General features: G+C 49.0%; 1 protein-coding gene across 1 annotated transcript in view; it reads left to right on the top strand.

Annotated features, from left to right (window-relative positions):
- The first annotated feature begins 12,096 nt into the window (after positions 1 to 12,096).
- Positions 12,097 to 13,087, top strand: part of acsl6 (acyl-CoA synthetase long chain family member 6) — a 48,470-nt gene continuing 47,479 nt past the window's right edge. Inside the window, exon 1 of the mRNA XM_084137631.1 lies at positions 12,097 to 12,363. Within this exon, the coding sequence (XP_083993757.1) occupies positions 12,318 to 12,363 (46 nt within the window). The 5' untranslated portion in view covers positions 12,097 to 12,317. The remainder of the gene's footprint in view (positions 12,364 to 13,087) is intronic.

Below are 13,087 nucleotides of genomic sequence, written 5' to 3'. Positions count from 1 at the left end.
TGTAGTGAGCCAGTGTGTGTAGTGAGCCAGTGTGTAGAGCCAGTGTGTAGTGAGCCATTGTGTAGTGAGCCAGTGTGTATTGAGCCATTGTGGAGTGAGCAAGTGTGTGTAGTGAGCCAGTGTGTGTAGAGAGCCAGTGTGTGTAGTGAGCCAGTGTGTGTAGTGAGCCAGTGTGTAGTGAGCCAGTGTGTGTAGTGAGCCAGTGTGTGTAGAGCCAGTGTGTAGTGAGCCAGTGTGTAGTGAGCCATTGTGTAGTGAGCCAGTGTGTGTAGTGAGCCAGTGTGTGTAGAGAGCCAGTGTGTGTAGTGAGCCAGTGTGTGTAGAGCCAGTGTGTAGTGAGCCAGTGTGTAGTGAGCCATTGTGTAGTGAGCCAGTGTGTAGTGAGCTATTGTGCAGTGAGCTAGTCTGTAGTGAGCCATTGTGTAGTGAGCAAGTGGGTAGTGAGCCAGTGTGTAGTGAGCCAGTGTGTAGTGAGCCATTGTGTAGTGAGCCAGTGTGTAGTGAGCTATTGTGTAGTGAGCCAGTGTGTAGTGAGCCAGTGTGTAGTGAGCCATTGTGTAGTGAGCCATTGTGTAGTGAGCCAGTGTGTAGTGAGCCATTGTGTAGTGAGCAAGTGTGTGTAGTGAGCCAGTGTGTGTAGAGAGCCAGTGTGTGTAGTGAGCCAGTGTGTGTAGTGAGCAAGTGTGTAGTGAGCCAGTGTGTGTAGTGAGCCAGTGTGTAGAGCCAGTGTGTAGTGAGCCATTGTGTAGTGAGCCAGTGTGTAGTGAGCCATTGTGTAGTGAGCAAGTGTGTGTAGTGAGCCAGTGTGTGTAGAGAGCCAGTGTGTGTAGTGAGCCAGTGTGTGTAGTGAGCCAGTGTGTAGTGAGCCAGTGTGTGTAGTGAGGCAGTGTGTGTAGAGCCAGTGTGTAGTGAGCCAGTGTGTAGTGAGCCATTGTGTAGTGAGCCAGTGTGTGTAGTGAGCCAGTATGTGTAGAGAGCCAGTGTGTAGTGAGCCATTGTGTAGTGAGCCAGTGTGTAGTGAGCCATTGTGTAGTGAGCCAGTGTGTAGTGAGCCATTGTGTAGTGAGCCAGTGTGTAGTGAGCCATTGTGTAGTGAGCCATTGTGTAGTGAGCCAGTGTGTAGTGAGCCAGTGTGTGTAGTGAGGCAGTGTGTGTAGAGCCAGTGTGTAGTGAGCAAGTGTGTAGTGAACCAGTGTGTAGTGAGCCAGTGTGTGTAGTGAGCCAGTGTGTGTAGAGCCAGTGTGTAGTGAGCCAGTGTGTAGTGAGCCATTGTGTAGTGAGCAAGTGTGTAGTGAGCCATTGTGTAGTGAGCCAGTGTGTAGTGAGCCAGTGTGTGTAGTGAGCCAGTGTGTAGTGAGCCAGTGTGTAGTGAGCCAGTGTGTAGTGAGCCATTGTGTAGTGAGCAAGTGTGTAGTGAGCCATTGTGTAGTGAGCCATTGTGTAGTGAGCCAGTGTATGTAGTGAGCCAGAGTGTAGAGCCAGTGTGTGTAGAGAGCCATTGTGTAGTGAGCCATTGTGTAGTGAGCCAGTGTATGTAGTGAGCCAGAGTGTAGAGCCAGTGTGTGTAGAGAGCCAGTGTGTGTAGTGAGCCAGTGTGTGTAGAGCCAGTGTGTAGTGAGCCAGTGTGTAGTGAGCCAGTGTGTGTAGAGAGCCAGTGTGTGTAGTGAGCCAGTGTGTAGTGAGCCAGTGTGTAGTGAGCCAGTGTGTAGTGAGCCAGTGTGTGTAGTGAGCCAGTGTGTAGTGAGCCAGTGTGTAGTGAGCCAGAGTGTGTAGTGAGCCAGTGTGTAGTGAGCCAGTGTGTGTAGTGAGCCAGCGTGTGTAGTGAGGCAGTGTGTGTAGAGCCAGTGTGTAGTGAGCCAGTGTGTGTAGTGAGGCAGTGTGTGTAGAGCCAGTGTGTAGTGAGCCAGTGTGTAGTGAGCCAGTGTGTGTAGAGCCAGTGTGTAGTGAGCCAGTGTGTAGTGAGCCAGTGTGTAGTGAGCCATTGTGTAGTGAGCCAGTGTGTAGTGAGCCATTGTGTAGTGAGCCAGTGTGTAGTGAGCCATTGTGTAGTGAGCCAGTGTGTAGTGAGCCATTGTGTAGTGAGCCATTGTTTAGTGAGCCAGTGTGTAGTGAGCCAGTGTGTGTAGTGAGGCAGTGTGTGTAGAGCCAGTGTGTAGTGAGCAAGTGTGTAGTGAACCAGTGTGTAGTGAGCCAGTGTGTGTAGTGAGCCAGTGTGTGTAGAGCCAGTGTGTAGTGAGCCAGTGTGTAGTGAGCCATTGTGTAGTGAGCAAGTGTGTAGTGAGCCATTGTGTAGTGAGCCAGTGTGTAGTGAGCCAGTGTGTGTAGTGAGCCAGTGTGTATTGAGCCAGTGTGTAGTGAGCCAGTGTGTAGTGAGCCATTGTGTAGTGAGCAAGTGTGTAGTGAGCCATTGTGTAGTGAGCCAGTGTATGTAGTGAGCCAGAGTGTAGAGCCAGTGTGTGTAGAGAGCCAGTGTGTGTAGTGAGCCAGTGTGTGTAGAGCCAGTGTGTAGTGAGCCAGTGTGTAGTGAGCCAGTGTGTGTAGAGAGCCAGTGTGTGTAGTGAGCCAGTGTGTGTAGAGCCAGTGTGTAGTGAGCCAGTGTGTAGTGAGCCAGTGTGTAGTGAGCCAGTGTGTGTAGTGAGCCAGTGTGTAGTGAGCCAGTGTGTAGTGAGCCAGAGTGTGTAGTGAGCCAGTGTGTAGTGAGCCAGTGTGTGTAGTGAGCCAGCGTGTGTAGTGAGCCAGTGTGTGTAGTGAGCCAGTGTGTAGTGAGCCAGTGTGTAGTGAGCCAGAGTGTGTAGTGAGCCAGTGTGTAGTGAGCCAGTGTGTGTAGTGAGCCAGCGTGTGTAGTGATCCAGTGTGTGTAGAGAGCCAGTGTGTGTAGTGAGCCAGTGTGTGTAGAGCCAGTGTGTAGTGAGCCAGTGTGTAGTGAGCCATTGTGTAGTGAACAAGTGTGTAGTGAGCCAGTGTGTGTAGAGCCAGTGTGTAGTGAGCCAGTGTGTAGTGAGCCATTGTGTAGTGAACAAGTGTGTAGTGAGCCAGTGTGTGTAGTGAGCCAGTGTGTGTAGAGCCAGTGTGTAGTGAGCCAGTGTGTAGTGAGCCATTGTGTAGTGAGCAAGTGTGTAGTGAGCCATTGTGTAGTGAGCCAGTGTGTGTAGTGAGCCAGTGTGTGTAGTGAGCCAGTGTGTAGTGAGCAAGTGGGTAGTGAGCCATTGTGTAGTGAGCCAGTGTGTAGTGAGCCATTGTGTAGTGAGCAAGTGTGTAATGAGCCATTGTGTAGTGAGCCAGTGTGTGTAGTGAGCCAGTGTGTGTAGTGAGCCAGTGTGTGTAGAGCCAGTGTGTAGTGAGCCAGTGTGTAGTGAGCCATTGGGTAGTGAGCAAGTGTGTAGTGAGCCAGTGTGTAGTGAGCCAGTGGGTAGTGAGCCAGTGTGTGTAGTGAGCCAGTGTGTGTAGTGAGCCAGTGTGTAGTGAGCCAGTGTGTGTAGTGAGCCAGTGTGTGTAGTGAGCCAGTGTGTAGTGAGCCAGTGTGTAGTGAGCCAGTGTGTGTAGTGAGCCAGTGTGTAGTGAGCCAGTGTGTAGTGAGCCAGTGTTTGTAGTGAGCCAGTGTATGTAGTGAGCCAGTGTGTGTAGTGAGCAAGTGGGTAGTGAGCTAGAGTGTGTAGTGAGCTAGAGTGTGTAGTGAGCCAGAGTGTGTAGTGAGCCAGTGTGTAGTGAGCCAGAGTGTGTAGTGAGCCAGTGTGTAGTGAGCCAGTGTGTGTAGTGAGCCAGTGTGTGTAGTGAGCCAGTGTGTGTAGTGAGCCAGTGTGTAGTGAGCCAGTGTGTAGTGAGCCAGTGTGTAGTGAGCTAGAGTGTGTAGTGAGCCAGAGTGTGTAGTGAGCCAGAGTGTGTAGTGAGCCAGTGTGTAGTGAGCCAGAGTGTGTAGTGAGCCAGTGTGTAGTGAGCCAGTGTGTAGTGAGCCAGAGTGTGTAGTGAGCCAGTGTGTAGTGAGCCAGTGTGTATAGTGAGCCAGTGTTTGTAGTGAGCCAGTATATGTAGTGAGCCAGTGTGTAGTGAGCAAGTGTGTAGTGAGCTAGAGTGTGTAGTGAGCCAGAGTGTGTAGTGAGCCAGAGTGTGTAGTGAGCCAGTGTGTAGTGAGCCAGAGTGTGTAGTGAGCCAGTGTGTAGTGAGCAAGTGGGTAGTGAGCCAGTGTGTAGTGAGCCAGTGTGTAGTGAGCAAGTGGGTAGTGAGCCATTGTGTAGTGAGCCAGTGTGTAGTGAGCCATTGTGTAGTGAGCCAGTGTGTGTAGTGAGCCAGTGTGTGTAGTGAGCCAGTGTGTAGTGAGCAAGTGGGTAGTGAGCCAGTGTGTAGTGAGCCAGTGTGTAGTGAGCAAGTGGGTAGTGAGCCATTGTGTAGTGAGCCAGTGTGTAGTGAGCCATTGTGTAGTGAGCAAGTGTGTAATGAGCCATTGTGTAGTGAGCTAGAGTGTGTAGTGAGCCAGAGTGTGTAGTGAGCCATTGTGTAGTGAGCCAGAGTGTGTAGTGAGCCAGACAGAGTGTGTAGTGAGCCAGAGTGTGTAGTGAGCCAGTGTGTAGTGAGCCAGAGTGTGTAGTGAGCCAGTGTGTAGTGAGCAAGTGGGTAGTGAGCCAGTGTGTAGTGAGCCAGTGTGTAGTGAGCAAGTGGGTAGTGAGCCATTGTGTAGTGAGCCAGTGTGTAGTGAGCCATTGTGTAGTGAGCCAGTGTGTGTAGTGAGCCAGTGTGTAGTGAGCAAGTGGGTAGTGAGCCAGTGTGTAGTGAGCCAGTGTGTAGTGAGCAAGTGGGTAGTGAGCCATTGTGTAGTGAGCCAGTGTGTAGTGAGCCATTGTGTAGTGATCAAGTGTGTAATGAGCCATTGTGTAGTGAGCCAGTGTGTGTAGTGAGCCAGTGTGTGTAGTGATCCAGTGTGTGTAGAGAGCCAGTGTGTAGTGAGCCAGTGTGTAGTGAGCCATTGTGTAGTGAGCAAGTGTGTAGTGAGCCAGTGTGTAGTGAGCCAGTGGGTAGTGAGCCAGTGTGTGTAGTGAGCCAGTGTTTGTAGTGAGCCAGTGTGTGTAGAGCCAGTGTGTGTAGTGAGCCAGTGTGTGTAGTGAGCCAGTGTGTAGTGAGCCAGTGTGTAGTGAGCCAGTGTTTGTAGTGAGCCAGTGTGTGTAGTGAGCCAGTGTGTGTAGTGAGCCAGTGTGTAGTGAGCCAGTGTTTGTAGTGAGCCAGTGTATGTAGTGAGCCAGTGTGTAGTGAGCCAGTGTGTGTAGAGAGCCAGTGTGTAGTGAGCCAGTGTTTGTAGTGAGCCAGTGTATGTAGTGAGCCAGTGGGTAGTGAGCCATTGTGTAGTGAGCCAGTGTGTAGTGAGCTAGAGTGTGTAGTGAGCCAGTGTGTAGTGAGCCAGTGTTTGTAGTGAGCCAGTGTGTAGTGAGCCATTGTGTAGTGAGCCATTGTGTAGTGAGCCAGTGTGTAGTGAGCTAGAGTGTGTAGTGAGCCAGAGTGTGTAGTGAGCCAGAGTGTGTAGTGAGCCAGTGTGTAGTGAGCCAGAGTGTGTAGTGAGCCAGTGTGTGTAGTGAGCCAGTGTGTGTAGTGAGCCAGTGTGTAGTGAGCCAGTGTGTAGTGAGCCAGTGTGTGTAGTGAGCCATTGTGTAGTGAGCCAGTGTATGTAGTGAGCCAGAGTGTAGAGCCAGTGTGTGTAGAGAGCCAGTGTGTGTAGTGAGCCAGTTGGTGTAGAGCCAGTGTGTGTAGAGCCAGTGTGTAGTGAGCCAGTGTGTAGTGAGCCAGTGTGTGTAGAGAGCCAGTGTGTGTAGTGAGCCAGTGTGTGTAGAGCCAGTGTGTAGTGAGCCAGTGTGTAGTGAGCCAGTGTGTAGTGAGCCAGTGTGTGTAGAGAGCCAGTGTGTGTAGTGAGCCAGTGTGTGTAGAGCCAGTGTGTAGTGAGCCAGTGTGTAGTGAGCCAGTGTGTGTAGTGAGCAAGTGTGTAGTGAGCCAGTGTGTAGTGAGCCAGTGTGTGTAGTGAGCCAGTGTGTGTAGTGAGCCAGTGTGTGTAGAGCCAGTGTGTAGTGAGCCAGTGTGTGTAGAGCCAGTGTGTAGTGAGCCAGTGTGTAGTGAGCCATTGTGTAGTGAGCAAGTGTGTAGTGAGCCAGTGTGTGTAGTGAGCCAGTGTGTGTAGAGCCAGTGTGTAGTGAGCCAGTGTGTAGTGAGCAAGTGTGTAGTGAGCAAGTGTGTAGTGAGCCATTGTGTAGTGAGCCAGTGTGTGTAGTGAGCCAGTCTGTGTAGTGAGCCAGTGTGTAGTGAGCAAGTGGGTAGTGAGCCATTGTGTAGTGAGCCAGTGTGTAGTGAGCCATTGTGTAGTGAGCAAGTGTGTAATGAGCCATTGTGTAGTGAGCCAGTGTGTGTAGTGAGCCAGTGTGTGTAGTGAGCCAGTGTGTAGTGAGCCAGTGGGTAGTGAGCCAGTGTGTGTAGTGAGCCAGTGTGTGTAGTGAGCCAGTGTGTGTAGTGAGCCAGTGTGTAGTGAGCCAGTGTGTAGTGAGCCAGTGTGTAGTGAGCCAGTGTTTGTAGTGAGCCAGTGTATGTAGTGAGCCAGTGTGTGTAGTGAGCAAGTGGGTAGTGAGCTAGAGTGTGTAGTGAGCCAGAGTGTGTAGTGAGCCAGTGTGTAGTGAGCCAGAGTGTGTAGTGAGCCAGTGTGTAGTGAGCCAGTGTGTGTAGTGAGCCAGTGTGTGTAGTGAGCCAGTGTATGTAGTGAGCCAGTGTGTAGTGAGCAAGTGTGTAGTGAGCTAGAGTGTGTAGTGAGCTAGAGTGTGTAGTGAGCCAGAGTGTGTAGAGAGCCAGTGTGTAGTGAGCCAGAGTGTGTAGTGAGCCAGTGTTTGTAGTGAGCCAGTGTGTGTAGTGAGCCAGTGTGTAGTGAGCCAGTGTGTAGTGAGCCAGAGTGTGTAGTGAGCCAGTGTGTAGTGAGCCAGTGTGTGTAGTGAGCCAGTGTGTGTAGTGAGCCAGTGTATGTAGTGAGCCAGTGTGTAGTGAGCAAGTGTGTAGTGAGCTAGAGTGTGTAGTGAGCTAGAGTGTGTAGTGAGCCAGAGTGTGTAGAGAGCCAGTGTGTAGTGAGCCAGAGTGTGTAGTGAGCCAGTGTTTGTAGTGAGCCAGTGTGTGTAGTGAGCCAGTGTGTAGTGAGCCAGTGTGTAGTGAGCCAGTGTGTAGTGAGCCAGAGTGTGTACTGAGCCAGTGTGTAGTGAGCCAGTGTGTATAGTGAGCCAGTGTTTGTAGTGAGCCAGTGTATGTAGTGAGCCAGTGTGTAGTGAGCAAGTGTGTAGTGAGCTAGAGTGTGTAGTGAGCTAGAGTGTGTAGTGAGCCAGAGTGTGTAGTGAGCCAGTGTGTAGTGAGCCAGAGTGTGTAGTGAGCCAGTGTGTAGTGAGCAAGTGGGTAGTGAGCCAGTGTGTAGTGAGCCAGTGTGTAGTGAGCAAGTGGGTAGTGAGCCATTGTGTAGTGAGCCAGTGTGTAGTGAGCCATTGTGTAGTGAGCCAGTGTGTAGTGAGCAAGTGGGTAGTGAGCCAGTGTGTAGTGAGCCAGTGTGTAGTGAGCAAGTGGGTAGTGAGCCATTGTGTAGTGAGCCAGTGTGTAGTGAGCCATTGTGTAGTGAGCAAGTGTGTAATGAGCCATTGTGTAGTGAGTTAGAGTGTGTAGTGAGCTAGAGTGTGTAGTGAGCCAGAGTGTGTAGTGAGCCAGTGTGTAGTGAGCCAGAGTGTGTAGTGAGCCAGTGTGTAGTGAGCAAGTGGGTAGTGAGCCAGTGTGTAGTGAGCCAGTGTGTAGTGAGCAAGTGGGTAGTGAGCCATTGTGTAGTGAGCCAGTGTGTAGTGAGCCATTGTGTAGTGAGCCAGTGTGTGTAGTGAGCCAGTGTGTGTAGTGAGCCAGTGTGTAGTGAGCAAGTGGGTAGTGAGCCAGTGTGTAGTGAGCCAGTGTGTAGTGAGCAAGTGGGTAGTGAGCCATTGTGTAGTGAGCCAGTGTGTAGTGAGCCATTGTGTAGTGATCAAGTGTGTAATGAGCCATTGTGTAGTGAGCCAGTGTGTGTAGTGATCCAGTGTGTGTAGAGAGCCAGTGTGTGTAGAGAGCCAGTGTGTAGTGAGCCAGTGTGTAGTGAGCCATTGTGTAGTGAGCAAGTGTGTAGTGAGCCAGTGTGTAGTGAGCCAGTGGGTAGTGAGCCAGTGTGTGTAGTGAGCCAGTGTGTGTAGTGAGCCAGTGTGTGTAGAGCCAGTGTGTGTAGTGAGCCAGTGTGTGTAGTGAGCCAGTGTGTAGTGAGCCAGTGTGTAGTGAGCCAGTGTTTGTAGTGAGCCAGTGTGTGTAGTGAGCCAGTGTGTGTAGTGAGCCAGTGTGTAGTGAGCCAGTGTGTAGTGAGCCAGTGTGTGTAGTGATCCAGTGTGTGTAGAGAGCCAGTGTGTAGTGAGCCAGTGTGTAGTGAGCCATTGTGTAGTGAGCAAGTGTGTAGTGAGCCAGTGTGTAGTGAGCCAGTGGGTAGTGAGCCAGTGTGTGTAGTGAGCCAGTGTGTGTAGTGAGCCAGTGTGTGTAGAGCCAGTGTGTGTAGTGAGCCAGTGTGTGTAGTGAGCCAGTGTGTAGTGAGCCAGTGTGTAGTGAGCCAGTGTTTGTAGTGAGCCAGTGTGTGTAGTGAGCCAGTGTGTGTAGTGAGCCAGTGTGTAGTGAGCCAGTGTGTAGTGAGCCAGTGTGTGTAGAGAGCCAGTGTGTGTAGAGAGCCAGTGTGTAGTGAGCCAGTGTGTAGTGAGCCATTGTGTAGTGAGCAAGTGTGTAGTGAGCCAGTGTGTAGTGAGCCAGTGGGTAGTGAGCCAGTGTGTGTAGTGAGCCAGTGTGTGTAGTGAGCCAGTGTGTGTAGAGCCAGTGTGTGTAGTGAGCCAGTGTGTGTAGTGAGCCAGTGTGTAGTGAGCCAGTGTGTGTAGTGAGCCAGTGTTTGTAGTGAGCCAGTGTGTGTAGTGAGCCAGTGTGTGTAGTGAGCCAGTGTGTAGTGAGCCAGTGTATGTAGTGAGCCAGTGTGTAGTGAGCCAGTGTATGTAGTGAGCCAGTGTGTAGTGAGCCAGTGTGTAGTGAGCCAGTGTGTGTAGAGCCAGTGTGTAGTGAGCCAGTGTGTAGTGAGCCAGTGTGTGTAGAGCCAGTGGGTAGTGAGCCAGTGTGTGTAGTGAGCCAGTGTGTGTAGTGAGCCAGTGTGTGTAGAGCCAGTGTGTGTAGTGAGCCAGTGTGTGTAGTGAGCCAGTGTGTAGTGAGCCAGTGTGTAGTGAGCCAGTGTTTGTAGTGAGCCAGTGTGTGTAGTGAGCCAGTGTGTGTAGTGAGCCAGTGTGTAGTGAGCCAGTGTGTAGTGAGCCAGTGTGTGTAGAGAGCCAGTGTGTGTAGAGAGCCAGTGTGTAGTGAGCCAGTGTGTAGTGAGCCATTGTGTAGTGAGCAAGTGTGTAGTGAGCCAGTGTGTAGTGAGCCAGTGGGTAGTGAGCCAGTGTGTGTAGTGAGCCAGTGTGTGTAGTGAGCCAGTGTGTGTAGAGCCAGTGTGTGTAGTGAGCCAGTGTGTGTAGTGAGCCAGTGTGTAGTGAGCCAGTGTGTGTAGTGAGCCAGTGTTTGTAGTGAGCCAGTGTGTGTAGTGAGCCAGTGTGTGTAGTGAGCCAGTGTGTAGTGAGCCAGTGTATGTAGTGAGCCAGTGTGTAGTGAGCCAGTGTATGTAGTGAGCCAGTGTGTAGTGAGCCAGTGTATGTAGTGAGCCAGTGTGTAGTGAGCCAGTGTGTAGTGAGCCAGTGTGTGTAGAGCCAGTGTGTAGTGAGCCAGTGTGTAGTGAGCCAGTGTGTGTAGAGCCAGTGTGTAGTGAGCCAGTGTGTAGTGAGCCAGTGTGTAGTGAGCCAGTGTGTGTAGAGCCAGTGTGTAGTGAGCCAGTGTGTAGTGAGCCAGTGTGTAGTGAGCCAGTGTGTGTAGAGCCAGTGTGTAGTGAGCCAGTGTGTAGAGCCAGTGTGTGTAGAGCCAGTGTGTAGTGAGCCAGTGTGTAGAGCCAGTGTGTAGTGAGCCAGTGTGTAGTGAGCCAGTGTGTAGTGAGCCAGTGTCCTTTACACATATGCTGATTCATGACACACACTCGGGCCTAAATACACAAACACTAATAGACTAACATGACAGGATTGTAAGCAATCAGGGAGTAACGAGAATATTTTAATGTAGTGAAGGTGAAGCAATTTGTTTTTTGGGAAACACTTTAGAATACTGTTCCTTCATTAATGAATAACTACACATACACAAATGAGTAATGCATTAGTAACACTCTAGTAACTACTATTAACTAACAAGAAACTCTGATTAACGAATTAGTAAGTCATAGCGTTCAGTCGGATGTGGTAGTTCACTATTAGCTAATCAATAACTACTATTTTTCATACCTCACTGAAGACTACTAAGAACTACTATATACAGGTTCATAATTAATATTAATAATGCATAATATATAATAAGGTAATGGTAACTCATTAGTAATTAATCAAGTATTACTACATCCTTCTAAAGGAACTATTAATTATTTGGATCAGTATCTAAAGTGAAGATCATGGGAACACACTAGTAATGACTAAAGTGTCACCAAATCCACTGGAAGGAATTACTATTCAAAATCTTACAAAAATCTCAAAAGCGTACAATGACTTCAGTCAATATTAGGGAGTTATCATGTTTTTCACTTTAGATACTGATCCAAATTATTATTAGTTCCTTTAGAATGATGTAGTAATACTTGAGTCATTACTAGTGGGTTACCATTACCTTTTATTATAAATTATGCATTATTCATGTTAATTATGAACCTGTATATAGTAGTTCTCTGGGAGGTATGAAAAAAATAGTAGTTATTGATTAGCTAATAATGAACTACTACATTCATCTGAGCGTTATTACTTACTAATTTGTTAATCAGAGTTTCTTGTTAGTTAATAGTAGTTACTAGAGTGTTAATAATACGTTACTCGTTTGTTCCTGTGTAATTATTCATTAATGAAGGAACAGTATTCTAAAGTGTTACCGTTTTTTGTTTGAAGAATTGAATTTCCTTAAAGATCCTTTACCTGATCATGGCTTTATTATTCCATGTTTCACATGTTCCTGAGGAAAGACTCTGTTCAGCCAATCCTGCATGAGAAGAGACTGGTGTCTGAGTACACACTGACCCTAACCCTAACTCAGGTTTTACACATGATTGTGTCTGCTATAGATATTTACATTGCACTGTTCTGTATGACTTGCTGTACATTTTATGCACAAAAAAACAAAAAACATTTCCAACACTTTGCCTCAGAAAAAAAGGCCTGCCCTGGAATTGCTGGTTTATGGAGCATTATTAGTTGCAAAGGATGGATAAGCTCTGCCAATCACATGACAGGAAAGCATTGATTCAGACACACACACCCGTTCACACTGTCAGTGGAGTATTCGGACAGAGGAGCTTGAGTAAATCTCCACTCGCCATCTGCTTTAACAGCTCGGTGACATTGGATTGAGTGGCAAATCCACAGCACTGCGTCACTGTCAGCCTGTCCTTCTCTGCAAATCTCTCTTTCTCTGCTCTGTTTTACTCATTCACCAGCAAATAAGGAAAAGTGTCTCAACACAAAGATGTCATTATTATGTGATAAAGCACTGACATCTGTATTTACACATGCACGTGCATTTGATACGTGTGTCTGGAAACTTTGATTCTTGAACGCGTGTGATAAGCGTTCGATCACGTGACCTGCCGTCTCTGGATGAGAAGGAGAGCCGCTCAAGGTTAAACAGGAGGGGGCGGGGCCGAGGGTCACGTGATTCCTGCGGGGACTGGTGAATGGCTGACGGAGCAAGAGATAGACTGATAAGAGTACGATATCACTTCATCAAAAAACAAAAACAAACAAACAAAATCACAGATGAACTATAAACACACCGTATTACTTTTCTCATAGACAGAAAATAATCTCTGAAAATGCAAAAAAAATTAAATAAACCATGACTACACAAAGCAGTAGATTAGGTCGCACGGGATGAGCTGAACAGTTCCTGATGATAAAAATAGAAGAAGCATGATTTAATTAATGCTGTGTAAATTCACTCATGACGTTCCAGGAATCATCCAGCAGCAGCAGCAGCAGCATCTCTTCCTATAGGCGCATCATCATCATCATCATCATCATCCTCCTCCTCCTCGCGTGAGGGAGGAGACAGGAGGTGAGACTCAGACCTGTCTGTCGCTCTCGGGCCTGTGGACCAGCATCTCTCTCTCTCTCTCCCTCTCTCTCTCCATGCAGCAGTGTGTCGGACTGAACTACACTCTCCATGACTGAGACATGCTCGCCTTCGCTTTAGTCGCTGGATCTGTGTGGGTTGTTCTAGGTGAGTGTTCCGTTATACTGGTTTATTCTGCAGGTGAACACACCATCCGATCGCGAGACGCGCCAGTGCCGCAGTGCCTGAGCTGGACATTATAAAGGCTCAGGATCTTAAATCCGGTAGTGTCTCGAAGCCTCACTGGTCTCTATAGCTCAGATCGCTATTCGAAACGCTATTCTATTAACATTCGCCTGATTTATTTACCCGAGCCACGGGAAGCGAGCGCGTATTCGCTGCAGCGCGCGAGTTGCTGATCGTGATGTTTTCTGTTATACGGCATAGATCTTACGCGACGCGTTAATATGTGAGAATGACTTCATGTGTGTGACATGTAGTGACAGGAGACAGATATGGGTCACATTTCTGTTATGTTCGTGTAAGGGCCGCATTTTATAGCACGTCTTTTAAAGCGGCTAGTTTGCCGGTGTCGTGCTTCATTGTTACGCAGGGACCACTGACGTCACGGGCGAGCGCGCTTCCTGATAGGCGGAGCTGTCCAGCGCAGAGGTGCTGACCCCGCCCACTGCTCACTGCACTGCTCTACTACGACTTCTGCGGGCAAGTCTTTCTTCAGTATGTGTTAACATCAAGTATCAATGTAAGCAGAATCCATCAGGACTCGAGCTGCTGCACCTTCACAATCAGTTCTGGATATTTAGAGTTTCACTTGAAAGTACGTGCATGATGAACTTACCACTGTAGGGTATTTTACTCACACGCTTCGGGT

The sequence above is a fragment of the Abramis brama genome (assembly GCF_963993115.1).
Source record: "Abramis brama genome assembly, chromosome: 15".
NCBI classification, from domain to species: Eukaryota; Metazoa; Chordata; class Actinopteri; order Cypriniformes; family Leuciscidae; genus Abramis; species Abramis brama.
The sequence above is the reverse complement of the archived record's forward strand: the minus strand, read 5'-3'. Positions and strand labels throughout refer to the sequence as shown.